Raw genomic sequence first — 27,010 nt, forward strand, 5'->3', positions numbered from 1 at the left:
ACGCCGCACCCCGGGAGGATGGTTCTGCCTCGAGCTGGTGGGTTATTCCCCTGGGAAGGGAGGCGGGGGGCAAGGCTGTGCCAAGAGGTGCTGCCTCCCTGCCTGCCTGGCCCTTCGGGATTTACAGACCGAGGAGGAAAAGAAACGGGCTGACTGTCAAACCCTTGGCATGTCGCTGGCAGCTAAGGCGCGGGAGCCCAAGGCACTCACGGCCGGGAGATGCGTGGCAGTCCCGGGGGACACCTCTTCCGAAGGGACCCCCTCCCCTCCGCTCCCCCCGCCCCCCGTGCCATACCTTCCTGCGCCGGCGCCTCGGCGAGGCCGGGCACGCCGTGCTGCCCGGCTGCTACTGACCGAACCCTTCTCAAAGCCGAGTCCCGCAGCCCTGTGCGCATTAGAGACTCTTCATCACGGGGATGCCCCGCGGCGAGCAGCTCTTGGGGGTATGTGCGGGGGTGTGTGTGTGTGCGTCACCCCCAATCCCGTGCCTCCCATTGGAGGAATAGCATGTGCCCCCCTTAGTGGAAAAAGATCTGGCGTTCTTCTTGGAGGTCGGCTTTCCCCTCCGCGTCACTCGTCCCGTGCCACGCTCTCCTCCAGGGCGGGCAGGGCCTCCAGGCTGAGCCCTCCGCCGGCCGCCCCGCTGCCGCCGTGCACGCTCGAGAAGGACACCATGGTGTGGAGAAGCATCAGGACCAGCACGCACAGTCTGATCCTGCTGCTGCCGAGGCGAGACCCTGCGGAGACCGGCAGCAAGGATGGGGAGCGGGGCTGGTAGTGGTAGTGGTGGTGGTGGTAGAGGTGGTAGTGGTTCTGCCGCTGGTGATGGAGGTGGGGGTCGTGGCGGTGGAAATGGAGGGATTCTGACGCTGTGGATTTGGGGGATGTGTTGTCGTTGCTGTCTGGGGGGTGGTCGCAGGAGTCCCATTGCACCTCGCAGCACTTGGCCTCCTCGTCAGGCAGCTGGTTCTCCAGCAGCCCTGCGGGAAGGAAGCAGAGGAAGAGGAGGGGGTCAGCAGGAGACCGCGGATGGGGCTGCAGAGGGACCGAGCCCCGGTGCCTGCCAGCCACGCGCTGCGGCACCGGCAGAGCCTGAGAACCGCGACGCCCGGAGACCCCCGCGACCGGCCCCGGCGGGGCTGCGAGCCCGCGCGGACCAGCGTGCAGGCAGAGACCGTAGCCCTGGGACGCGTGCAGGACACCCCAAACGCTGCTTGTAGCGGTTAAAAGTCCTGGCCCTACTTTAATCCCGTCACCTTCAGCCCCTTACATGCTCGCTTTAGCTTTCAGTTAGAGGGAGGGCTTTCATTCCCTGCACCAAGCTGTGGGCTGTGGCCGTGTCTCTATTAACCACTTACACCTCACCCCCCGATGGCCACGTTTCGGCAGCTGGGCAGTGCTTCACGCGCTTCCACGCTGCACCTCCTCCCTTCTCTGCCCCAAAAAGCCTTCAAAATCCAGCGCGCCGCTTGCGAAATGTGGCAGGGCTCATCAGCACCCACCCCTGCCCCATCTCCCCGTCCCCCCCGGGGTGTGTGGGGGCCCGGCCCCGCTCCCCGGACCTCCTTACCCGTACAGATGAAGCCAGGCAAACCTCCATAGATCAGCTCGTCATTGTCCGGTAACACAAACGGGCACCTGGTCTGCACCTCCAGGCAGTATTGCTTGCATGGGATCCGGTGTCGGCACTGTTGTTGGGTCACGTTGAAATACTCGGAGCACAGCCAGGCCTTGTAGACAGCCTAGGGGAAGCCACCGAGAGGGACATGTCACCTCCCCAAACGCCGGGGCAGCCGAAGCATCGCACGGGGTGAGAGGGGAAGGGAGAGCTCCCAGCTCATGCGAGAAACCTGTGTCAGTACATGGGGGTCGCTTACTGAACTCACCCATCAATTAAAATAAAGCCCTGAGGCACTGGGACTGTGGAACTCATCTAACAAAGTAAATCCACCACAAAAATAAAGCTAATTAACCACATGGACTAGCGCCTGCTACAGACAGACACTGCGACAGACCGCGGTGGCTCTGCCAAGACCGGTGGCCCAACAGCTTGGTCCCTCATGCGAAAAATTCAAGCCCCACTTATCGCCAGTCCCAGAGCATCCTCCTCCTCCCCGAGACGCCCCGCCGCTCCCCCGGGGCAGGGGAGGGATTTAGCCCCCTCTGAAGCACTTTGGTCCCCATCAGCTCTGAGCACGGGACAGCAGAACAGACCCCGGGCTGATCTTTATCGGCAATTTCCGAAGGTCTCTGCCTGCTGGAAAAGCTGCCGGCCAGAAGCAGGCGGGCACCGCCGGGACGCAGCGCACGCAGCCGCCGCAGCCTCAGGCTTGTCCCTCTCTGCCACCAAACATCACCTTCCTCACCCATCTACCTGGTTCTGGGGGAGATTCCCAATTCATAGAAATCTGGCGCTTTTTGCCGTGCCGTTTCTTTTGGCTCAAACGGGCAGACCTCGGGGGGAACACATTCATTTTACGGGCATATTTTGGCACTGGAATGTACCAAACAGCGGTCCAGATGCCCCCACGCGCTCCGCTTGCCTTTCCGCTGGGTAGAGCTGCGCTTGGCAACGTTTCCAAAAGCAAAAGCAAGCCGGGGGTTCACCTGCGACTGCAGATGCAAGGCTGTGCCACAACCCCTGCCTCTCCAGCCTGTCCAGTCCCTGGTCCCCCTCCCTCGGGTCCACCACCACGGACAAAGGAGCCTTCATCTGCAGCTGTCCGGGAGGACCTTCCTCCGCAGAAACCAGCTCTTGAACGGAAAGCAGAGGCGGAGGTTCCCTTCCACCCCCTGTGCGTTCGTGCCCATCGCAGCCGGCCGGGCACAGCCCAGATGGCTTCAGTTAAGACCGTATCTCCCGCATCCCCCTCTATCTCCTGAGCATCAGGCATGGGTGGAAATCGTTTGTCTTCGCTCGCTGTAAAAGGGAGGGAGATCTCTCATTTCTCATGGTCAGCAGTCATTCCTCAGCCTGCAAGAAACCCACGACACCGCTGGGAAGAGCAGCACGCTCCGCGGCGCTTCCAGCTCATCTATGAATATATCTAGGCACGAGCGACAGAGTTAAGGTCATGTTAACGACCACATCCAACTTCCTTTGAAACCAACTAGAAAGGACTCCCCGTGATTCAAAGGGAATGAATTTCCCTCCTCGGCGTGCTTGGAGAAAACCCTGTGCTCCTCCTTCCAGCTGCATTTTTATTTTCCGGAGGCTTTAAAAACATCACTTCTTTGTTTCCCCATGTTTCCATAGATCCTTATCATCGTTTGTTTGGACCATGGTAGTGTCTCAGGATTAAAGCTGGTTGGGAAATTCTTGGCAAGTTATTTTAGTTTCTTTATTTTTTTCCTGGAAAATGCCAAATCATGAAAACCAGAATTTTCATGGAAGCATGTTAGTTTTGGTGAAACTTTCATCACACAAAGTTTAATCGGGACCAGGCCACAACATATGGAGCAAGCCTTTCGGAGCAGTCAATAGCCCTGTGGTCAGGGCTTTCAGCTGGGATGTGGGAAATTCAGTCCTGCTTTTTCTCCCTGGCCCACTGGATGTTAATTACTTAGACAAAGTGGAACAGCTCCAGAGAAGGGACTGACTCTGCAATCGGACTGTGAGGACACAACCGGGAGGGAGAACTTCGAGGTTCGGATCCGCATCTGCCTGAGCTGATTCCCCCCGGCGCCGAGGAGGAGGAGGGATGACGGGCAGGGAGCGCACAGCCCCTGCTCCAGAGATGCCACAACCCCAGCCGCAACGCGCGTCCTCCCCGCTGGCCTCCGCTCCCTCGGGGACAGCGTCAGGAGCATGGGGACAGTGGGACAGCGAGGAGGGCACGGAAGGACCCTTCAGCGGGGTGGCACATGATGCTCCATGAGCGCGATGAGCTTTCCTCCTTCAGAAAGCATCTATCGTTGCTCTCCATGGGACCTCAACGGGACGTAAAGGAGGGTTTGGGACCTCAACGGGATGTAAAGGAGTGTTTGGGACCTCAGTGGGACGTAAAGGAGGGTTTGGGACCTCAACAGGACATAAAGGAGGGTTTGGGACCTCAATGGGATGTAAAGGAGGGTTTGGGACCTCAACGGGACGTAAAGGAGGGTTTGGGACCTCAATGGGACGTAAAGGAGGGTTTGGGACCTCAATGGGACGTAAAGGAGGGTTTGGGACCTCAATGGGATGTAAAGGAGGGTTTGGGACCTCAATGGGACGTAAAGGAGGGTTTGGGACCTCAATGGGATGTAAAGGAGGGTTTGGGACCTCAATGGGATGTAAGGGCGGGTTAGGGACCCCAGTGGACAGTGACACCTTACGATAGATAGGACGGAGAACCAGAAGGTATAAAACGGGCTTCAAACCATCCACCGACTGGCCAGGACTCAGCCAGATGGGACACATCCTTACTGTGGTCCGAGGACTCGGCAAGCCCCTGCCTCGACACGACGCTGTTATTTACACACGACGACAGACGCATGCATAATCTGGAGCAAACCGGAGAGGTCCCTGCCTGAAAGAGCTTGCAGCTGCATGGACACGCTACGCGATAGCCCGAAACACGGGGATGCCTCTGGGAGGGACGTACCAAGGACGGCGACCGAGCCACGCAGCCCCAGGAGAGCGGGCAGTTGTCCCGCAGGCAGCCGTCCTGCAGGCAGGAGCATCCCGCAGGCAGCTGTCCCTCAGGCAGCTGTCCCTCAGGCAGGAGCATCCTGCACGCAGGAGCATCCCGCACGCAGGGGCTCCATCTCACCAGGCTGAAGGCGATGCCTTCCCCTTCTCCCTGTTAGAGAGCGCGGGCAGCCCACCGCAGCCCACCGCAGCCCACCGGGCCGGGCAGGCAGCGGGCAGGCACACGGACCTGCCCCCAGCAAGCGCTCCCACGGAAATTGCTATGAAACTCTTTTTCCAACGAGTTTTTAGGTCTATTGAAGATTTAATGCATTTGGGGCGGGGTGAATTTCCTTAATTTCAATCTTCTAAAAATTAGTTATTATCTTAATTATTAGTACTTATCCAAGTTAGTTATTTGGGCTGCTTTTAATAGGCAACAGAGAGAGGGCATCTGGAGGAGAACACATCCCCCTGAAGCCCCAGAGCACCAGAGAGGTGGGGGAGTCCCCATCCCTGGAAGTGTTCAAAAAATGGGCAGAGGTGGCACTTGGGGACATGGTTTAGTGGGCATGGGGGTGTTGGGATGATGGTTGGACTGATGATCTTAGAGATCCTTTCCAACCTTAATGATTCCTAGTTTTATGTTCATTAAAAAACAGTCCAGCCACCAAGCCAGGAAACATGAAATTGCTGCTCTCCCCTTAACTGGTTTGGTGGTGGACTTGGCAGTGTGAGGTTAATGGTTGGACTGGATGATCTTAAAGCTCTTTTCCAACCTAAACGATTCGATGATTCCATGATTCTATAAGCACCCAGCAGCGAGGGGCTGGAGGTGCTGCTCTCTTCCCCCGCTGACTGTAGAGGATTTCTGACCGCTAGTGCCGACTGGCCGCTTGCATTTGAAATGGCTGAAGTTGGGTGGGATGAAGTCTCCCCCAAGTCATAAAGTTTTCGGGATTAAAAACGGGTTGCGTTAACTACACCACAAGCAGCCTGCAAATTTAAACAAGAATTAAGATATGTGCCAGGAAAAGATAACTCGCCCCGCACTTTTTGTGATGAATCACTCGGGCTTTTTCTACGCGACGTCTGCCAGTCACACAGCACCGGCGGTGCCCTGCCACTTAAGTCTCCCCCCTGCACACGCTCTTCGGCGCTCCACGGTAACGACCAAGAAATAGCAAAGAAGGTGAAGCGCATCGTTTACGTACAGCTCGCAGCCTCAGATTCGCTCACAGAAATTCTGCTGCCAACGCTAAGCGACAGCGCATGCAACCGCAGACCCCAGCACCCACCCGCAAACGGCTCACCGACGGGAAAGGGCTGGAAATCTGCAACGTGAGTTGGGAAAATGCTCTGCGGGAAAACAGCACGGTGCCCAGGGCCAGCAGCGGGCGCTCCCCTCCCCGGGGCGAGCAGCGGTGCGAGGCTGCTGCTCCATGCTTCCCCGGGGCCCCAACGCTTCGCCAAGGGTGCCAAGGGGACGCAGAAGCGCTGCATGCGAGCGAACAGCGATGTCTGCAGGCCAACCGCTCCCTAGGGACAAGGTCACCCATCCTCCCGGCCGGCAGCCCCAGGGGACCTCCCCAAAGCCCAGCGCAGCCTGCACGGACCCAGGCGGGTGCCGCTGGTGTGCCCGGCCCCGTCTGCCAGCCCCGAGGGTGCGGGTGGAAGGACCAGAGGGGACGCACCGAGCCCATCCCTCCCGCTCACCCTGTTCTCCAGCCCCTCGTCTGGCTCAGCGTTAAACACCTCCGTCAGCGGGACTTCCTCGCGTTTCCCGAGGAGGTTGTTTTACCGCTGAAAGCACTTATCTCGCTGCCTACAAGTTTTCCTTCATACTTGGCCTACATTTTTCCATCCAAAAGTTCATTCCCTTCAATCATTCCATAAACCATCCCTCTCCCTCCTCTGTGTTTACACATTTCTAATATTTGCCGATGTATCACGCTCCCCATTTAGTCATAACTTCGGCGAGCTCGACTGATTTACTCTCTCGCATTTCCTGCGCGTCTCCCTCCCAGCCCTTTCACCCCCCCGACTCTCCCCCGTGCTGCTTCCCAGGCCCCGCTCGCACCCACGGCTCCCGCCTGGGGCCACGCCGGCTGCCCTGGCAGGGGACGGTGGCTGTCACCTGCGCTGTCCCGGCTCCGGCTTTGGGCTGCAGCAACCACGGTTCGGCCCCGCAGGCGGAGGGGGCGGCCGGCGCAGGAGACTCCGGAGGAGTCTCCAGTAGGCAGGAGCTCGGGCTCGTCCTGCTTTCATAGAATCATCGAATCGTTTAGGTTGGAAAAGCCCTTTAAGATCATCCAATCCAACCATTAACCTAACACTGCCATGTCCAACACTAAACCAGTTAAGGGGAGAGTAGCAATTTCCTGCGGAAACACAGCTCGCACAAGCAGACTCCGCGTGGATCTGCACGTTTTCCGCCTAAAATGTTTCTTGTTGACTCCTATCAGGGAAGTTTGGCAGAGGGTTGGGGTCTCAGACAACGACATTCCCGTGAACTTAATGAAAATACTGAGCGAAAGGCTGCAAAGAGCTGGTGATACCTCAGTCAGCGCAGAGGGCAGAGGAAGGTGCTCTCGCCTAGAAACTGCAACCAGGCACCAGGATTTTCCGGCTGCCTTCCTGGTTCCCTTTCCTTTCCAGGGCACCCACCTGCCCAGAGGGAAGCACCGGAGCCGTGCGGCTGCCCCGGCCGTCGCCTTGCCGAGCTGTGGGTCCTCCGGGACCTCCTCCTGCAGCTCTGCGCGATGGAAACTGCCCACGTCTGTTCAAAAATAAAGGCAGGGAAGGTGTGCGGGTGCACCAGGGCTGGCAGCCACCCCACGCCCGCGGGATGAGGCTGAGGTGCGGGAGATCTCCGGGAGACACCAGCGTCGGCAGAGATCAGCGCTACAGGCAAGGAGCAAACTCCCCAGGATGCTCAAGCGGCAGCCTCACGGCTTTGGGGTTTTGATCTCTCTCAGCTTACCCCACGCAACCTGCTTTCCCTGGCCGTTGTAAAGGACGTGCGAGAATTTAGGACAAGAAGAAATGTATTCTCCGCTTCAATGGGGAAAGCTCGCTGTTTTCCATCCTTGCCCTTTATGGTTTCTTCAGGAAGTGAGTTTGGTTGCAATCAGTGTATCTTCCATTCTGTGTTTGCTTTTGGCCGATCTCCAGCCTGGCCAAGTAAATATAAGTGACCTGAACTCCAAAAAGCTCTATTTTGGTGCCCTCTTCCTGCATTTTTAGCTCAGAGGACTGGCTAGATGACTCCAAGAAAGCACAAGGAGTTTTGCTGCCTTGGGGAAGGGGCCAACTTCAGACACCCGATTTACATGTGAGGAGGAGGACAGGCTAGCTATCTGCACCTGAATTTTGCAGGCGTGCCGAAATACCCCATCATAAAAAACATTAAAATCAATAAAATGAATTGGCTTTCCAACAGCTACCTAATTAAGCTACCTGTCTGCTCACACTTCCACCAATATCTGAAAGTAGCAGGCAGAGGGACGGCCTTTTCACAGGCGCTTCTGTGCCAAATTGAGTTCCGCGCTGCCTGCACCTCTCCCGCTGCCTGCACCTCTCCCGCTGCCTCCTGCCAGTACCAGGATAGCGTCCCCCATCAAACAGCTCCTCCAGAGTCTTTCTGCGTTCTTAGTACTTCTGCACAAAATAACGTACTCATTTTTTAAAGTAATTTGGCCATTTCAATGCCAATCCAGTCGCTGCCAGTATTTTGTAAACACTGGCATTGCCTGTTGAACCACCCCAGCTCAATTTCGGGAGAACCAAGGGGCGGGGATGGAGCAGCATCCTCGGGATGCAACACCTTTGCAGAGGATGCAGTGCTTGGGATAGTCTGGACGCCCACCGGGACCACCAGCTGTAATTAACCCAACGAGCTGCCATCTTCCCATGAGAGCAGGAATCAATGCTTGGGAGGTTTCCCCCAGGAAAATTCTAATGGCACAGGGTGCCCGGCCCAGCCGCAACGAGCCCTTCTCTGTAATTAGGGGCCGGGGCAGCACCCCCAGCCCAGCACCCGCTGCTCTGGAAGGGCGATTTGCAGACCAGAGGGCTAGGAGGGTAACGAGGGTGGAGAGGGAAGCAGGAAGCCTTCCCCTAGAAAATAATCTCATTCTGCACAGAAAAGGCAAGACTTGATGCTCGCCCTCTGCCAACCTCAGGCCAGAGCAAGGTGGGGATTTCCCCCATCTACCCGCCCCGGCACGGCACGGCGCTGCCGGCCGATCCCCCGACCCGCGCCGCTCCCGCCGAGGGGACGCCCAAGGAGAGCGGAGCTGCTGACAGGCAGTAATAAGCGGTTACACCAGGTGCAGGCAAATTGGATGCTTTGAGAAACCGGCTGCGAGTTTATAGCTTGGCAAAGCTGCCCGGGGCTGTATTTAATTGCAATAATATTGGGCTCTGCTGAGCAATCTGAGGAAGCGCTGGGGTCAGCTCTGGAAGGAGACCCAGGAGCGTGCTCGGGCGGGTGGCTGGGGGGTCACGCTGGAAGCTGCCGAGCTCCGCTGTCACGACTCTCCTCCTCCTCCTCCTCCTTGCTGAGGCCACGAGTGCTCGACCTGGCTGCAGCTGCGCGGGGCCGGGGTGACGCACGAGCATCCCACGAGCCCCTGCCCGCCCCATCAGCGCCGGGGAACCTGCCTGAAACTCTCCTCCCAAAACCACCCCCTTCACCTGGCACCCGCGGGGAGCTCGCTCACGTCTCGCTCATCGGCACGCCGTGCGTGCCCAGCCACCAGCTTCCAGGTGGGCCGAGAGGAGAAATCCCTGTCTGCCCCTGCCAGACCCCCCCGGCCGAGAGCTGCCCTCTCTGCTCCCGGAGCGGTTCCTGGGACTCACATTTCCATCATGGCCCGAGATGAGCATCTGGAGCGGCTGCGCCTCATTAATCTTGGACACAGGGAAATGAGTACTGCTAATGAGCCGCTCCGGCATCTCTCCAAGCTCTGGCACATCAGGATGCAGCGCGGGAAGCGGGACGCGCAGAGGGGGAGAGAAGAGCCCCCTCGGATGGCAGAGGATTAAGGGAACGCTAACGGCCACGGCCGGCCAGGAGGAGTCACAAACACAAGCTGCAATGTCCAATTACCATTGTATTCAATTACTGCCGCCTGCAATTCTGACATTAACAATGTTGAGCTTTTTAAACGGCTTTTTTTTTTTTTTTTTTTAATTAGCCTTGCTATAGGCTGTTCTAACATCATATCTGTAACAGCTGGTTTTTTGGTAACTTCTTTGATAGTTCTGGAGCTGCGTTATCCCCTCCTCGCCACATTCACATGCTCTGGTTTTGGAGGGGGGGACACGGAACCAACCCAACCCCAAAACCCAACAACTGTCTGCGATTATTCTTTTTTTTTTTTTTTTTTTTTTTATATAACGTTGACTTGTGCTTGGCGATGACAGCGCTGGAGCCGCGGATCCTCCGTTTCACAACCGGGGGAGGCGAGGACCGGGGCGCCTCTGCCCATTGTACCCCGGCACCGTAGGGCACGGAGGGGAGTCAGCGTCTGCGGCTCCGGGCACTGTGACGAAGGCTGCCAGCGGGAACGGCGTGGGATGGGGACGGGCGCTCGGTGGGAACGGGGCCGGACGCAGGCGGGCTGCGGGGTGCTGGGAACAGCCCCAGCGCGAACCCCGGCTGCTTGCCAGAGCCGGTGTTCCTCAATTATCGCTGGAAACGCCGTGCCGTGTCGTTCGACCGGCATCCCGCCCGCTGGGGCTGGCTGGCACGTGCCCGTGGTGGGCTCTCCGCTACCCTGCAGCCCACCCATCTCCAGGGTTTGTTCTCCCGTTATTTTTCTGCTAGCCATCCCGCGCACAATGCCAGTTTGCATCCCCGCTCGTCACCCCGGCGCTGCGACCGCACGGCGTGCCGGGGCAGAACGGGCGCAGGGGAGGCTGTGCCGGGTCCGGCACCGATCAGTCTTGTCCTCGGGGAGGGTCCTGGGCAGGGGAACCCCCCCCCGTGCTCCCCAGCCACAGATGCTCACCCACATCCCGGGACCAGACCCACGTCCCTTTGACCTCACTGATGAAGTCACTCCCAAATTACTCAGAAGCAACGTAAGTCAGAGCTACCCACTCACACCACCTTAGTGACTTCATGAAGCGGCTCATAATTTTTTAGCATTTTAGTTTTAATTCCCAGTTCTTGGATTAAAGAAACTATCTGAATGCCCCTTCTTTTATAGGAGGAAAAGAAAAAAAAAAAGCCCCCCAAAATACCCCCGCCTCCAAGCTACTGAAAACAAGTTTGAGACACACACAACTCCCTAAGCACTTAATTTCAAAATTAAGAGAAAACAGCTGTCAAGCATGACCTCATAGAATCATAGAATAGAATCATCGAATTGTTTAGGTTGGAAAAGACCTTTAAGATCATCCAGTCCAACCATCAACCTAACGCTACCAAGCCCACCACTAAACCAGTTAAGGGTAGAACAGCAATTTCATGTTTCCTGGCTTGGTGGCTGGATTATTTTTAATGAAAGCAAAAACCAGGAATCACTAAGGTTGGAAAGGATCTCTAAGATCATCAGTCCAACATCACCCCAACACCCCCATGCCCACTAAACCATGTCCCAAAGTGCCACCTCTGCCCGTTTTTTGAACCCCTCCAGGGATGGGCACTCCCCCACCTCTCTGGGCAGCCTGGTCCAATGCTTGACCACTCTTTCCGTGAAGAAATTTCTCCTAATATCCAATCTAAACCTCCCTTGGAGCAGCTTGAGCCCATGCACCTCATACACCTCATACACTCAAAGCCCAGGTAACAATCCTAATGCACTAAAGTTCATGATATCGGGTAGCTCGACACACGCCTTGGGAACACCTGGAGCGGGCAAAGGACAGGAGAACAAGCATCTCAACCTGGCTCTGCAAACACACGCACACCTTCAACACCCACGGGCATGCCGGAGCAGGGGCGGGCACCGGTCAGCAACGCCAGCTCCCAGCCCGGGGACGCTACCAGGGGACGGGCACCACGTTTATCGGCTCATTTCTTTGCTAATCTGCTCATTGCAACGGAGGGCTGCTGCGTGCAGAGGCCAGGGAAAAGCCTGGTCTCCTCCCAGCAGATGCAACTCTCGCCTTGGAACAAACCCAGAAGGAATAGTCCGCAATCATGGTTTGCACCAAAACGGGAAGCATCCCCTGGAATAGCGGCACTTCGGACACCGGACAGCCCTCAGCAGCACTGCGGCCGGGAGCGCGCCGAGGAGACGCGGCACTTGGCATCCCAGCGCGGCTGTGTGGCTGCATCTATCTATTACACGGCAAGCAAGAACAAAAAATAATCACACTGATTAACGTGACAGCTGGACAAACGGAAAGGCGGCGACCCCTGCCAAGCCCCCTCGCTTTCCACAGCCAGTACCCATGTGCGTGCGAGTCGCGGGTCCCCCCGTTTCCCTGCACCCTTCAGCACAACACCCAGTACAGGTTCTGGCTGCGGCGCAGGGTCTCAGCACCCGGTGTAGGAGCCGGCACTGCAGCCGCAGCGACACGGGGTGCAGGGGCAGAGCTGCGGGACCCGGGGCCACCGGGCAGGCAGCGCTGCCTGCTCCCTGCCCACGTTTGTTTTTTTGTTTTTTTGGTTTTTTTCCACGGTGTCCCCACGGCCATCGGGACCCAGACAGGTCTTACCCCCATGGTCCAGGCGCCTGCCTGCAGCCACCCAGCCCTGCACGACCGCTCCTGTGGCCCCCAGCCCACTGCAGTAGGCTTCTGATACCGTATCGCTGCTTGCAAACATTACAATTCCCACGAAATAATATTTTCATGTCACTATCAAACTCCACCTTGGGACAGATGCATCCTTCCTCCAAGGGAGGATGACGATGGGGTGGAAGCGCTCTGCTCGCTGCTGCCCGCAGAGCCCAGCTCTCGCTCCAGCGTACGTGATGTCGGTGGTGTGTTCAGCGCCCCGGGTCCGTCCCCTCTATTCGCCCTGTGATTTCTTCTGGCAGTGACTACCCGTGCTTGGACAGTGTCTAGTACAATGTGGCCCCAGTCTTGGTGGGCTGCCTGCAGGCGCTGCTGTAAAACAAATGTATTGAATCCAAACAAAATGCACATGGAGCCTGCTCCTTCTGGAAGTGCCTTGGAAGGAAGGACTGGGCCCCATTGTGCTACGGGCTGCACAACACCAGCAGTAGACAGTCTCTGTCCTGAGAAACGTCTGATGCACACAAGCCCGAGAGCGCAGTAAAGGCAGAAAGGACCGGCACTCCCACGCTGAGCCCGCCGAGCGACGGGGGCAACAGTAAATCCAGACCGCTGCTTTATGCTCTCCTTTAAAGACGGGTTTTGGCTGGGGTTTAGAGAGAAGACCAGCTCGGCGGGAAGGCGAGGCCAGGACGGGCGCGTGAAGGTATGCCTGGGAAGGGGATGGACACCAGGACAGCTCGGTCACCCAGCCAGCGCTTGCTGGGGATGTGCCAAGTCCTCCCTCCCAAAAAACACCCCCGTTACTGTGCAGCCAGGAATGTATTTCAGCAGGTCGCCGGAGCCCCAGCCCTTCCCTCTCTCCTGCCGCAGGGGTGCGATGCCACTGCCATGCTCCAGCACCAAGCTCACCGTCCATGCCTGGGCACGGGAACCCGGCGCTCTGTGTTCGCAGCCAGGCTGCACGCCTGCACCGGCACTAAGCCTTCGGCCTCCCAGAAAAGCTCCTGACACGGCACTTTTTCATGGGAAGGCCGGTGGGAAGCAGATGGGGCAGAGCCCCATCACCGGTGTGCAGGAGCTGGGAGCGTTTCTGCGCTGGCCCCTGGCAGAGCGGGGCCGGGAGCGTGGGATGCCGTGGAGGGGGGCGTCAAGGCAGCGACAAAACCTGAATAACCCAGTTAACAGAGGATGAGCGGCTCCAGCGACCCACCGACAGACTGGTCAGGTGTCGTGACAAGACAACGATGAGAAATGAAAGTTCTCCCGAGCAGGCAGCCCAGGGCCACGGGAGGCTGGAGCAGCTCCAGCGACACAGACGCGGGCTGCAGGAATAACCAAAGAACCGCTCCTTAACAGCCCCCCAGCCCACGGGCCTGCCTGGCTGCCTTGCTGAGGGCGCCGAACTAAACACCAACGCCAAGAGATGGCGAGAGCAGAAGGAAGAGCAGCAGAAGGCAAGAAAAAGCCAAGCAGAGGCTGGGAGAGCAGCATTTCACTCCAGTGCGGCACTTTTTAAGCAGCTATAACTGAACGGTGGCTCAAGCTACAAAAACAAGGAGAAAATGGGGATGTTGCTGGGGGAAGCATCCAGTCCGGAGCGCTGCTCTCCTGCAGGCACCTGTCGGGAGCACGGCTGCAGGAAGAGGGAACCCAGAAAACCATTAACCAGCATCCTAAAAATGCAGACAACCATTAACCAGCATCCTAAAAATAACTCCGGGGGGTTTCAGAGCGCCTCAGAAGGTGGGAGGGCTCGGCGAGGCAGGCAGGAGCGCTGCTCGCCAGCGGTGATTTCTTTGCGGTAGTTGCACAAGCCGGCACGGCTCCCTAAAGACGCGTGCCCATCGCTCACCGGCGAGCCCCTCGGTGAGGCTGCAGGTAACCGGTGGGTTAGTTAGCAGCCTAGTCTGCTAGCAGCCCAATTAGTTAAGAAGCAATTAAAGACCGCTATGGAGCTGAGGATGAACACGATCGAGTCGGGACAGAGGGGAAGTCAGGTCCCTGCAATCTATTAGCACTGCTTGAGGAATTCACTCCCATTAGATACTGCTGCAGCCAGGAGCTTAGCAGGATTCAAAAGTAGATTAAACATTTATACAGATAATGAGAACATCCTGTTACATCAGATAGGATATAAAAAAAAATAAAGGCTAGACACTTCAGTGCCACGAGTCATAAATTACCCACCAGCTGACGGGGGCGAGGAAGAAGTTTCTCCAGCAGAGCGGGCGCACCTACCCTCCAAGGAAGCATCGTTTTTGGGAGGGTGCGAGCACCCAGCCCAGCAAGGGCTACGCTGGGGCATCACGACAGGGCTGCCTTTGCAACCCATGCATGTGGAAGGGCCCGATCCTGCCCGCTGCCGGGAGCCCCTTGTTCTCACTCAAGCGCTTAAACGGCACACAGCAACCCGTGAGGTCTCATTTTGTACGAACGGGAACGCGACACGGCACAGGGTCTAAGGCGCACCCCGCAGCGGGAGGAACCCGGCCGGCCTCGTGCCGTGGATTTGATGATCTTAAAGGTCTTTTCCAACCTAAACGATTCTATGCTTGGTGCTCCTTAGGGAGCAGGGTGAGCAGCAGGACCTGGCCCGTCCCAGCTCCCTCACGCAGCAAAGAGCAGGCAGACAGGAGCGTCCCGCCTCTGCCGCCCGGCTCCCAGGCACCTTGCGGGGTCAGAGGGAGGTGCACGGCCTCCCACGCTGATGCTGGGGTTGTTTAGGCAGCTGCAAGGGCCTGTTACACTTAACTTGTGTGCAGAGGTCCTTTAAATGCAGCAAAAGATGATTTCCTAGATGCTTATCACCACTCCTGGCAGCTTCTACTGATGGAGGCAACGGGACTGGACACAGCTCGTGTCAGATCTGAGAGGTGGAACCTCTTTTTTTATCCCTGGCCAAACACCGCTTGCAGAAATGTCCCCCTCCTTTCCAGGTGGGGCTTTAAGGTACCCAGGGAGGTGGGGAAGAACCTAGGATGACTCTCGGTCTCCCTTGTGAGCAGCAGGCAGATGCTCCTGGCCGGCATCGCTCCTCCTCAGGCAGCGAGCCTCAAGGGATGCGCTCCTGCGGGGAAGCTCCATCCCTGCTGCCCTCCCCTGGCGCAAGCCCAGGACGGGCTGGGGCTCTCCTCCCCTCTCCACAAAGCTGCCACAAGCGCAGCTGCACGCCTGCTCGCTCCCCCCGCGCCAGCCCTGCCCGCCGGCTGCCTGCGCCTCGCAGGCCAGGAGCCAGGACGCAGGCAAGCCCCGTGGGCTCCCGCGGCCGCTGCTGCCTGCCAGAGCCTTGAAAACAGCCAGCACCCGGAGCCCTGGGTGCGGGAGGGCAGGCAGCGAGTCGCAGGGAGCGTGCTGCAAGACAAAGGGGTGAGCGAAGGGGTCGGCATCCTCAGTAACGCTAACACGCAGAGACGTGACCTTCCAAAGCACGGTACGAAGGTTAATTATCCTCCGCAGAGTGGAAGTGCTGCCCCTGCGTTTCCACGAGCAAGAAGCGTCCAGATTGCTGCCCCGTGCCCTGGGCTCATCGCTGCCCCAGCACCGTGCTCCGAGCCAGCCCTCCGTCCCGGCAGCTACTGCTGGTCCCTGACAATCTCGTTTTAACAGGAGAGCACTGAACGATGACGAACAGGTAACGCATCACAGCAAATAAATGCTGCTCTTGAGTACGTACGCAGAGCCTTCCATGGATGCTGCTTCGCCAGCTGTGCTGCAGAGGCAACAGGGGAACACTGGGCAAAGTTCATAAACGCCATTGAGTCAAATACCTTGATCATTGCAAGCACCTCCTCAGATATATTTTCCACGTCCCCAAACAGCTCGGTATTGGGCTGCAACGCTCCAAGTGCTTCCAACCCCAGGTGTTCCAGCGAGCAGGTTTGCTTTGGGTTCCCTGGGCTTAGGGAACAGCAGCTCTGCAGCCCTCTTAAGAGAAATGCCCTCATGCAGAGTCACTGGGCCATTGCAAAGATCCAAATAACTTAAGGTTGTATAGATCCAAACCACGCACCTGCAATTCACCTAGAAACTAAGCAGCAGGCAGCAAAAATCACAGGATTTTGGTGTTGCACGTGCCCTGCCTGCACAAGCATCCTTCCTCAACAGGCAGGCAGATGCACTCCCTGGACACAGAGATTTCCAATCCCCGCCGGTCCCGTGGGAAGCAGGGCCAGGCTGAGGGGGGACGATGGAAGCACTGGATACGTTACAAAATTTTGCCAAACGCAAACAACAAACGGCAATTCTACAGATGGCGTTTCTGCTAGCAACCATGCCCTGAAGAACCCCAGGGATTAAACACGGATCTGGAGACGGCATCCAGGAGCGAAACCCGCCCACAGCACCAGGCAGCCAGTGCAGGCAGCCAGCAAACACGCGGCGCTTCCCCACCCCAGCAACACCTCTCCCGTCACCTACCCGTGCCCGCTCCCGCTGAGCACCCTGAGCAATTGGGTGCGACCAGGAGGAGCAGGGGTGCCCGGACACCTCAGAGACCTTTGGGATAGAGGTGGGAGCGGGGACTGCTGGGAACATCTCAGACATACCCTCAGAGAGCTCTGCAAACCGAGCCAGCACCCGCACACCCGGATATCCCCTCTCCCCACGCTGGGAGCTGCAGACCCGTTAGCAGCAGCACGCACATGGCAAGGGGGAGAGGGCAGCTGCGGCTTGTGAATCGTCCCCAACACCTGACCCTGCTTGCCCCGGGCTCAGCCAGGGCTGCCAGACCCTGCCTGCACCTCCTGCCCAGCCAGGCCTCAAAGAGCCGGGACCGCCCCAGGCGTGGGGAAGACGCATGGGAAGAGGCGGCTGCGGGTGAGGACTTCTCCCTACCTCCACGAGCATCTCCCGCCCCGGTTTGCAGAGGCAGGGCTGTGCAGTGGGCGAGCTGCCGAAGTGGTGGTTGGTAACGTGGCTGCCTGGGAATGTTCTGGCTAAAGGTTTTTTCCCCTTTTTCAAAATGCCAGTTCTTGGAAACTGAAGCATGCCCTGGGAAGACAGTAGCTCAGAGATGCTTCCCCGGTCTCAAATGGAAATTCTACTGAAATCAGGTAGAGGGGCCCCAGGAGAGAGGGTGGAGGGGGCCCGAGGGGCTTCCCTGGGGCTTCCCCCCAGGGAAACCAGGACCTGCCCCAACCCATCCCCAGCAGCCACCAGAACCAGGGGCTTTGGGGATGACGCTGGGGACCCTGTCGTGAGGAATAAACCATCCAGAGCAGAGCTGCCATCTAACCTTGGGCTGGCAGTAGCTGCTCTGTATCCTCAGGCATGAGGACTTATCTCCTTTTACAGCTTACTCCTTGGTTATGGGGTCATTCTTACTCTCCACCATCCAGCTCCATGGAAGATGATGCTGAAGGCTAGGAGCGGATCAAGGAGAGACACGGTCTGGAGGGGGTTGAACTCTGCACTCTTATTACGTTAAACACAAAAATACAGCTCTCGCTCCCCCCATACTGCTCACCCCCCACTGCCCTTCCCAAACCGCGCCTGTTCAGAAGCTTCCGAGAAAAATCTCCGCTCGTTTCCTCTCCCTCCATAACAACCAGCAGCGGAGAGCACTGGGACCGGCACAGCGTGGTGCTTGCAGCACGAGGTGCACCAGGCTCCCGTTCTGGGGAAACGCAGGCGCCAGCACGGTCCTGGCCAGGAGAGCCCTGTCCCTGCCACCGGCGCCGGGTCCAGTCCCCCCTCTCCAGCTCCCCTCGCCGCCGCACCATCCCTTCGCCCTCCCGCCCCTCCGCAGCCTCCGTCCACCAGAACTGCTGCAGAAGCTGCCACGCGGGGGTAAGATGTCAGCCAAGATGCCAAATACGTGTATCTCTTACTCCCGAGGGGATAAGTGGGGCAGGCAGCGTTTCCTTCTCCAGCCGGGACCAGGAGCACGAGGATGCTCACGCAGGCAGGGCTCTGGAAAGCCAAAAACGTGCCCGGCGATGCCGTTTCACGCTGCCTTTTTTAACACAACGGCCCCATCAGCGGAGTTTGGGGGAGCCCACGCTGGCTGCATGCACCCAGTGCCGCTCCTCCCTCTGACACCCCAGGAGCGCGGCTGGGAGAGAGGCCCCAGGGAGAAGCCAAGAGCAAAAGCCAAGCGGGGAAGAGGAGCGAGGCCGAAGCGGTCGAGCCTCCCCAGGCAGGCAGCTGCCGGCTCTGCCCGCGGGAGCTGGGGCTGCAGGCAGCGTGGACAGATGGCTACTTCTCGCCCAAGCAGCCTCCGTGTCTCATTCACAGATTTGCTGTCCCTGAGTCATTGCCCTTCAAACGACAGCGGAGCCGAGCTTCCTTTGCACGGAGCCAAGCATGAGTCGCATCCTAATGGCATGCTGGTGACAGCAGGAATAGCCCCTGGCAGCCAGGTATATCCTGCACTCCTGCCTGCCCGCTGCCTTGCCGGGCAGCTCTGGAGCTGGGCAGCAGAGGAAAAGCTCCGTGGGGCATCTGTAGGGCCAGGCCTGGGACTGTGGGGTGTTTTGACGAGACCCCGCTGCGTCCTGGGGTGCAGAGGGGCTGGGGTTGCTGCGTTCGGTCCTCAGGGATCCCATGTGCCAAGCCCTGCCGTGGTGCCCGGGGTCTCTGGCTGTGCGTGATCCCTGCCGTGCACAAAAGGCTCCTGTCCTGATGCAAAAGATGCCCATCTCTGGACAGGGAACACATTTAGATTGGATATTAGGAGAAATTTCTTCACGGAAAGAGTGGTCAGCATTGGAACAGGCTGCCCAGAGAGGTGGGGGAGTCCCCATCCCTGGAGGTGTTCAAAAAACGGGCAGAGGTGGCACTTGGGGACATGGTTTAGTGGGCATGGGGGTGCTGGGTTGATGGTTGGACTGATGATCTTAGAGATCCTTTCCAACCTTAATGATTCCTAGTTTTACTTTCATGAAAAAATAATCCAGCCACCAAGCCAGGAAACATGAAATCAATTATTACTCTCCCCTTAACTGGTTTAGTGGTGGACTTGGCAGTGTTAGGTTAATGGTTGGACTGGAGGATCTTAAAGGTCTTTTCCAACCTGAATGAGTCTATGATTCTATGAAACCCTTTGCGTGGGCAGCTCCAGCGATGCCCTGGGTTCAAGCAGACACCGTGCGCGTCCTCTTCCACCTCCCGGCGCCTGGCTGTGGGGAGGGTGCTGCCTCCTCTGCCCCGGCAGCGCAGGGATGCTTGCACGGCTGGCAGTCGGCGTGACCCAGCAGATCCCTTTGTCCGTGGGGACAGCACGTGTCGCTGCCTGTTATGAAAAGCAGTGTCACAAGCCGGCCCCGATCCGGGCCACCCCAGGCAGCCTGTGGCAATGGATTTGTACAGCAGGAGGGGACCGGGGAGGGGTTGGGTCATTCTACCAGGTCACACGTTTTGCCGCTACCGTCGCACGCGCTGCTGAGCTCACCGCCTCCTCTCAGAGCCTGCCCGCATCCAACAGGACCGCGGCACGCCGGATGCTTTCCAAAAGGCATCGCTAGCTGCTGAAGCATCGCACCGCGCCTCTGCCGCCGGAGCTGAGCCTGCTTCTCCACGGAGCTCGTTCCGCCCCGCTGGTGAAGCCCCCAGGCACACCGTGCTCCCAGGGACGGGCACGCGCGGAGAGGAAGCCGGGCTCGCGCGCATCCAGCACCGGCGGCAGCAGGCACAGCCAGCAGCACGTGGGCACGGGAACAGGCGCCGGTGCCTGCGTCACTTGTAGCTGCTCGGTGACAGTTTGATGGAGACAGATCTCTCGCCCTCCCTCGCGCTCTTCCCTGCACCATTTGCCAACCTGCCTGTTGCTGCACGGAGACTTGCTGCCTTTATAAACTTCTACATTTTTTTTTTCCTTAAGCACCACCGACAGACGTTAACAGGCGAGGACTAATAGACAGCCAGCCCAAAGCAGGCAGCCAAACACCACCAAAATTAGCAGTAAATCCCCCCCGCATTCACACCACCACCCAACAGCCCAGCCCGAGCGCTGGGGGGGGAGCACCCCACGGCCGCTGCCCCCACCCCAGGCTGCTTCGGCCCCCAGCCCACCGCACACCCCCAGGCATCTTGAGAAGTCTCGACCCCAAGCAAAGCTCGGGACTGTCCGAGCATCCCCCTTCCCTCCTGGCTCACAAAAGCTCAGGACTGTCCGAGCATCCCCTGTCCCTCCTGGCTCGCAAAAGCCTGGGACTGTCTGAGCATCCCCCTTCCCTCCTGGCTCGCAAAAGCTCGGGACTGTCCGAGCATCCCCCGTCCCTCCTGGCTCGCAGCGCTCCCACGCGTCCCGGGCACTCCTGGAGTGTTTCTGACACCTTGATGCTTTCTCTTTTTTTTTTTTTAAACTACAGAGAAAACTCCTTTCATCAGTCAGTTTTTGGTTCTTCCGGTTTTTGATCTTTGATTTCTGTTTTCAAGCATCTAGGTGGCACCCGACACGAGGCGCAGGAATTGGGCTGTGCCAGAGGCTGTGGCTGCAGTAACTGCACGCCTAAAGCCACCTGTTCCTTTTGTTCAAATTCTTTATAGAACTTAATCACATCTTTGTGCAGGGCTGAAAAAAATTACGTTTGCTTATATGGAATTAGTGTGTAACGTGGAGCTGCGCACTCGGCTAAGCTCGTGCGTGTGGTCTTGCTAAAGTTGCCAAATTATGTCCTGCGCTGATCCACTGGAATTAGTCTGGAATTTATTCTGGAACTTTTTTTCGCCTCATGAAATGCCAAGTAAAGCTCCACCTCACCGGCCAGGCTTGTTCCTGAGGAAAAGCTCCGGGTGCAGACACCAGGGTTGCCTGAGTGCTTGGGAGCACCCACGAGGCCACGAATGCTGCGAGAGGGGTCCGGGCACCCAGCCCTGCAGTCACCCATCGGCGGATTCACTGCAAGCTGCGATGTTAATGTAACTCCACCCTGAACTTCATGGTTTTTTTTAAAAAAAAAAGATTTTGGTGAAGCACTTTAGCTGTGGGTCTCAAGGGACCTGCTCTCTGCGTGCGGGTCTCCGTGCAAGGAGCCATCCGGGCTCGGAGCCAGAGTGCACCAGGCTGAGCAGCATTTTAGATAAGCCCGGCCCAAACAAACGCAACTCGGGTTGCTTTTGTGAAGGTAAAACGCTGCTTTGGTTCCCCCAAGAGGCGTCCCTGGCACCGGGATGTCCCCAAGATGTGGCCCTCCCAAAGCGCGCAGCCCCAGCGTGCTTGGGTTTCCAGAAATGCCCCGCAGAGCGGGATGCTCAGAGACACCCATCGCTGATGCTGTTTCTGGCTAAACAAGAGCAAGAAAACAGGACCCCCGGAGGGTGTTGGACCCGGGCACCGCAGATTCGCTCCCCAGCTGCTCAGCGCGGGCCGTGCCAGGCGCGATGCCGCGGCACCTTGCAGTGGGGACCGACCTCTGTCTCTCACCGCGTCGCCTGCGCACCCGCAGCGGGGAAACACCGGCACGTCGCGAGAGCCTCGGGACTGAAATCCTGCCAAGCTACCTACCGGAGAGCCCACCTGGGGGAACGGGAAAACCAGAGGTGCAGAAACAGATCTGGCCAGGGCCGCAGCGGGATTCAACAGCCACTGGCCCACGCGTGCAGAGAAACCTTGGTAATCTAATAGAATTTGAGATGCTACAGGTCCTGTCCAGCCTCGCCTTCCCACCAGCGCTCTGTTACCAGCCCCGGCCCTGCAGCTCCTGGCTGTCAGTCCTTCTCTCTCCACAGCTTTGTTTCTTGCAACCTAATGAGTCCTTAATTCGGCAGGCTTTGTCCCATAGATCTTGATTTGCCCTAGTACCGGCGGGAGCGTGCACTTTCAGTAGAGCTCTCCGTAGCGGCTGCTGGTGAGGGAGACAGCACACACAGTGCTCTGCCCGTACAGAAGCAAACCTCCCGTCTGCCGGGGGCTGAGCTGGAGCAACGCTGCTTTTTGCCTGTTCAGAAAGACAGAAAAAAAGGCGCAAACCAGCCATAAGCATCCCGCAGGGCATCGCTTTGGAGGGAGAGGGATTTCTTCCTACACTAAGTCCTGCCAAGCCTGAGCCGACGGCTCGTGTGCTGCAAGGGCTGCCGCTGCCCCGCTTTTCCCGAGGGACGTTCAGCTGCAACGTCCACGTCCCGGGGCAGCGAGCTCATCAAGCGCTTTTTGAAGGATGCTACCAACGTGTCACCACAACCGCTCAGTGCACCAAGTTCATCGTGTCTTGCAGCGACCAAGGGTACAAGTCACGCAGGAAGAGAGGAGATGGAGGTGGCAGGCAGATGCTCCCGACTCATTTAATGAATTCTCCCTCTTACAGGCAGGAAAAAACCAAGTATTTTCCGCCTCTTTTATGTACATCACCACTAACTAGCACCCTGACCCCAGCAGCTGGCACTCAGGTCTTCTTCACTGCAAGAGGCAAAACGCATTTCAGAAGACGGATGGACCTCATGGACCTGCTTCATCCTCTCCCTCCCCTGTCCGCGCGGTGCCGGGGGACCCACCCGCGAGGGGCTGCGAGAGCCAGCCTCCACGAAACCCCACCAAACGTAAAATGCAAGCAAACAATAAACCCGAGAAATGCGTTTTCACGTTTCACTGCCTCTCAGCCATAGGGATTTTTGGTGTCAGCTGTAGGAGTAATGAGTAAAACATTTTCGGAGTATGATTCGGAAGCTGTCGGTGCTGCACGGGACTAACAACGCATGCAGAAAGTGGGATCTGCCCGGGAATTATTTCCAAGCAGAAAATCAAAAGGCCTAGGAGAACAGTACAGCAATGAGTAATCTAAGCAGCTGAATTACACAGAGACCCCACCATTTCACAGCATTTCTATCTCCCACAGCTCCCGGAGAGATTTTGGCCCAGCCTTCCCCGAGTGCTCCCCTGCGCTCCGGGCACAGACGGATCCGGGGTTTGGATACTCAGGACGCTGCTCGCCCCCCCGCCCCGCAGCACCTGCCTTTCCCCCGCCGAGCACGGTGCCCCGAAACCGGGGTCAGCCCCCGGGATGATTTACAAACAGGGAACGACGGGACTCGTGTGTCCCTGTTCTTCCTGAGACCCGCAGCGCTCAGCTCTTTCCAAGTTTTTAACTCGGGGCCAAACCTGCTGCCGTAAGAGGGAACCGGCTGCTCCGGCGAGGCTTTTGTTGTTGTTTAAAAGCAGATGCAATAAAGAGCCAAAATCACCGGGGTGATTCGGCTGCTGAAGAGCTCCGTGTGTGCTGTTTATCGAGCCGCGCTGCTCCTTGGGGATGAAATTGGGGGGGGGGGGGGGGGGGGATACGTGGCTCTGCAGAGGGAAGCTGTGTGCAGGTAAGCTGGAGCTGCTTTGCTTCCCTGCCTTCATTTTTCCAGCCGCTATTATGGAATAGGAAGGATGTGAATGGGAGGCAGCCACGTGGCACGGGAGCCCTGCTCCCACGGCGAGCGCGGTCCCCTGCCCCACATACTCCCCCAGCCCCAGAAATATTATTTAAATCCTCTTTACCCAGCTACAGGGGTCTCTGCAGCCAGAGTCCTGCCACTAGGATTTTTGCGGGAGCCTCTCATGCCGGTTACGTTACGCTCTTATGTTTTCCTCCGCTCCTATTTTGCTGTCATTTGCTCTGTTGTGACCATCGAGCGGCAGCTCTCCGCTGTCGCTTACAAGCGGGTATTCACATGAGCGGCGTGCAGCCACGAGTCACATCAGAAAATGCAGTATTATTCAGCATTTGGATAGGAGTTACAAATTCAGGCCGATTTAAAAATCCCGCCAGCCAGATTTTTCCAACGCAAGGAGCAACTGCAGCCCCCGCTGAAGTCCAAGGGACTCAAAATCGGGCCAAAGCTGGCTCGTCACCAGCACACCGGATGAGTTTGCCGTTAGCCTCGTTTCACAAATGGGGAACAGCCACCGAGAGGGTGAGGTTGAGGCTCGCAGCCGCGCAAGTCTAAAGTAAGGCACCTAAATACATATTGAAGCACCTTAAATAAGCGGCCTGATTTTCACGAGAGACTGAAACGAGCGGGAGCGGCGAGGGCTCGGGTCGGTGCGCGCAGACTCGGGCACCTGCGCTGGAAATTTCCTCGTGGGTAGCCCGGGTGAGCGCGTACAGGTTGGGCTCCTGCCACTCGCACCCTCCTGTTGCTTCCCAAATGCCGCCTGTGAAATTGCAAAGCTGGCGCTCGCAGAGGCTCTACGGACGCAACCGCCAACGTGGCACGGAGCGAGCGAGGAGGTGCGCGCCTCGCCGCTACCTCCAGCGCCGCGTCTTCTAAGCTCGCTTCCTGTGTTCTCATCAAAGATGTTAAGACCCCGGGACACTTAAGACTCAATCTAAACACGGCTCTGTTTCTAGATGCTTTACAGTCCATGGGCACATCTCCTTGCCCAAGACCCAAAGGTAATGATTATTTTCTTATCTCCATTTGCTTCTCTCTCCAGGTCTCTATACCGGCGAGCACAAGCAAGTCAGACTCGGCAGCGACAGACACTAAGCCTGAAGCGAGGGCGTCTGTACGCTCTACCGGGCACGGCACGGGAAGACCTTGCGTCTGCCGGGCCCCCCGCGAGCGGGAGCAGCGCAACGGCAGGGAGCCCCAAATCCCTTCGTTCACTGCGGAAGCGGAGCGGCAGGACCAAACCGCTCAGTGCAGGCTGAATACTATGTACCTTTGAAACCGCAGGGGGAATTTGGGCAAGCAGATTGTAATTACCTGGCCTGGCACCGGCCCAGCACACCAGCACGAGCTCCTTTCCAAAACCGGCTCCTTACAAAAGCGATGCGGAAACGTGGGCCTGAGAGCGGCGGCCAGGATCTCGCCGTCGTGCCCTTGACGAAAGACACCGCTGCGCCCCAGTGCTGCTCCCGCGCTCTCGCAGGGGACAAGCGCCGCGCCGAGAGCCACCCGCGCCACCACCACAGCCCCAAGCGTCCCTCAAAACTCTCCCAGAAGAGCAGCGGCCAAGCCCCCTCCTGTCACCGGGGGATGCTCTGCCACCGTCCCTCCGGGGACGATGCCATAGCACACCCCGCTGCCTCTCCCCCAAGACACGGCTCCGGGAAAGGCAAAGCAGGTTTAATTATCAAGACCGTTATGCTTCCCGGAAGCGATGTCCGGAGGGAGCGTGCACAGGTGAGCCGGGCAGCTCGGAGCAGGCAGAGGCTGGAGGAGCCGCGGCGCCGGGGCTGGTGAGAGGGCAGGGGAGCGCCCAGCAGAACCGCGCCGGGCTCCGGACGGAGATGTGACCACGGCTCTCGTTTTGGAGAGGAGACGGCACTGTGCTGAGGCTCGAGCTGACTGACGCTGGGGGAGGCAAGCCATTCGCTTTGGGAACACGGACCGTGCCCTGGCGCTGGGGACGGTCAGTGACGCTGTGGGGCGAACGCCGAGGGGGAGGCGCATCCCGGCACCCCCAGCCCACCTCCCCGGGGAGAAGGAGCGGAAGGGCTGGAAAAGAGCTCCTGCGTGCGGGGAAGGGGCTCCGGCACCGTGGTTCATCTCAGGTCACCGCTTGTCTACACACCTCGGCTTAACGATGGCCGGGCAGAGCCCCGGGCTGCCCCAGCCCCGTGCAGCACCGCTCCGCAGCGGCAGCGGCAGGCCAGAGGCAGCGGTGAGGGACCCCCCACCTGCCCTGCTCGGCCTGCGTGCGCACGGGTGTTCGTGCGTGCGTACCTGTAAAGGGGCGCGGGTGAGGCTGGCGGGGAGCGGGGTGTCGGGAGGCTGCGGACGGGCGCGAAGGGACGGGTGAGCGCACGCACACCCGGGCCAAGCCCCGCTCTGCTCTCGTGCTCCCACCACCCCGTCCCAGCTGCCCCGAGGGCTCGGGACCCGTCCCGCCGGCACTGCCCCGAGCTGGGGCTCGGGGGGGCTGAGGGAGACCCCCAGCCCGCGGGCAGGCGGGCGGGCCGGAGGGCCGCAAGCCCCCTCCCGCAGCCGGGACCCGCGGGGCTCGGCGGGACGGCGCGCAGCCGGCCCCGGGCCGCCCCCGGCGAGACCCCCCCCGGCGCACCCCCCTCCTACCTTGCAGTCCGTCAGGCAGGATCTGACCGAGTACTCTTCCGATTGCAAGTACTTCTCCAGCAAGAGGTCGAACTCCTCGTATTTTTCCTGAGCGTGTTGGTCCAGCCGCTGGTACGCCTGGACGCAGCTGCTGCAGGCCTCCCCGCCCAGCGCCCCGGCCGCCGCCACCACCAAGTCCACCATCAGGTTGTCCACGCTGCAGTCCAGGCCGTCCGGGCCGGCCATCTCCCGCAGCAGGTCCCAGATCGTGTAAGTATCACAAAAGGAGAGGTTGAAGTTCCTAAAGTAAGCCTGCAGGAAGGTCCTCTTGGAGGAGGGAGAGGCGAAGAAGGGGGCGGCGGCGGGGGGCGAGCGGAGGGGCGCGCCGGCCGGGGAGCCCCGCGGCCGCTGCAGGGCCTGCAGCCGGGCGCAGGCCGAGTCCAGGTCGCCGCGGGCGGCGGGGCAGGGGCCGGGGGCCCGGCTGAGGTTGCCGAGCAGGGCCTCGCAGCTGCCGCCCGCCGGCTCGGCCGCCAGCAGGGCCCGCGGCCCGCGGCTCCGCGCCCGCCCGGCGCCGCTCCGCTCCCGCGCCCGCAGCTTGGCCCCGGCGCAGAGCCACAGATGGTCGGAGAGGAGGACGGTGAAGAAGAGGAGCGAGGCCAGCGACAGGCGCCATTTCTGCGCCCGCTCGGGGTCGGCCACCGGCTTGTCGCTGCGGCGCGGCGCGCAGCACACGGCCCCGCCGGCGGCACCCCCGCGGGGGTACATCCAGGCGCCGCGGATCAT

The 27,010-nt window shown here is 59.0% G+C and overlaps 1 protein-coding gene across 1 annotated transcript; it reads right to left on the bottom strand.

Annotated features, from left to right (window-relative positions):
• Nucleotides 1-570: 570 nt before the first annotated feature.
• NALF2 (NALCN channel auxiliary factor 2) lies at nt 571-27,010 on the bottom strand. Its single transcript, XM_075720808.1, has 3 exons — nt 26,249-27,010; nt 1,571-1,742; nt 571-980 (listed from the first exon to the last, which is right to left on the bottom strand). The coding sequence occupies exons 1-3, from the start codon at nt 27,008-27,010 to the stop codon at nt 571-573; spliced, it is 1,344 nt and encodes a 447-aa protein (XP_075576923.1).

Source organism: Pelecanus crispus, chromosome 13 (assembly GCF_030463565.1).
Source record: "Pelecanus crispus isolate bPelCri1 chromosome 13, bPelCri1.pri, whole genome shotgun sequence".
NCBI lineage: Eukaryota > Metazoa > Chordata > Aves > Pelecaniformes > Pelecanidae > Pelecanus > Pelecanus crispus.

Coding starts and splice junctions, on each gene's coding strand:
- NALF2 (XM_075720808.1), bottom strand. CDS start 27,010: ATGATCCGCGGCGCCTGGATGTACCCCCGCGGGGGTGCCGCCGGCGGG. Junction 1,743..26,248: donor CCTGCCTGACGGACTGCAAG/GTAGGAGGGGGG, acceptor GGCTTCCCCTAG/GCTGTCTACAAGGCCTGGCT. Junction 981..1,570: donor GCCTGGCTTCATCTGTACGG/GTAAGGAGGTCC, acceptor TCCTTCCCGCAG/GGCTGCTGGAGAACCAGCTG.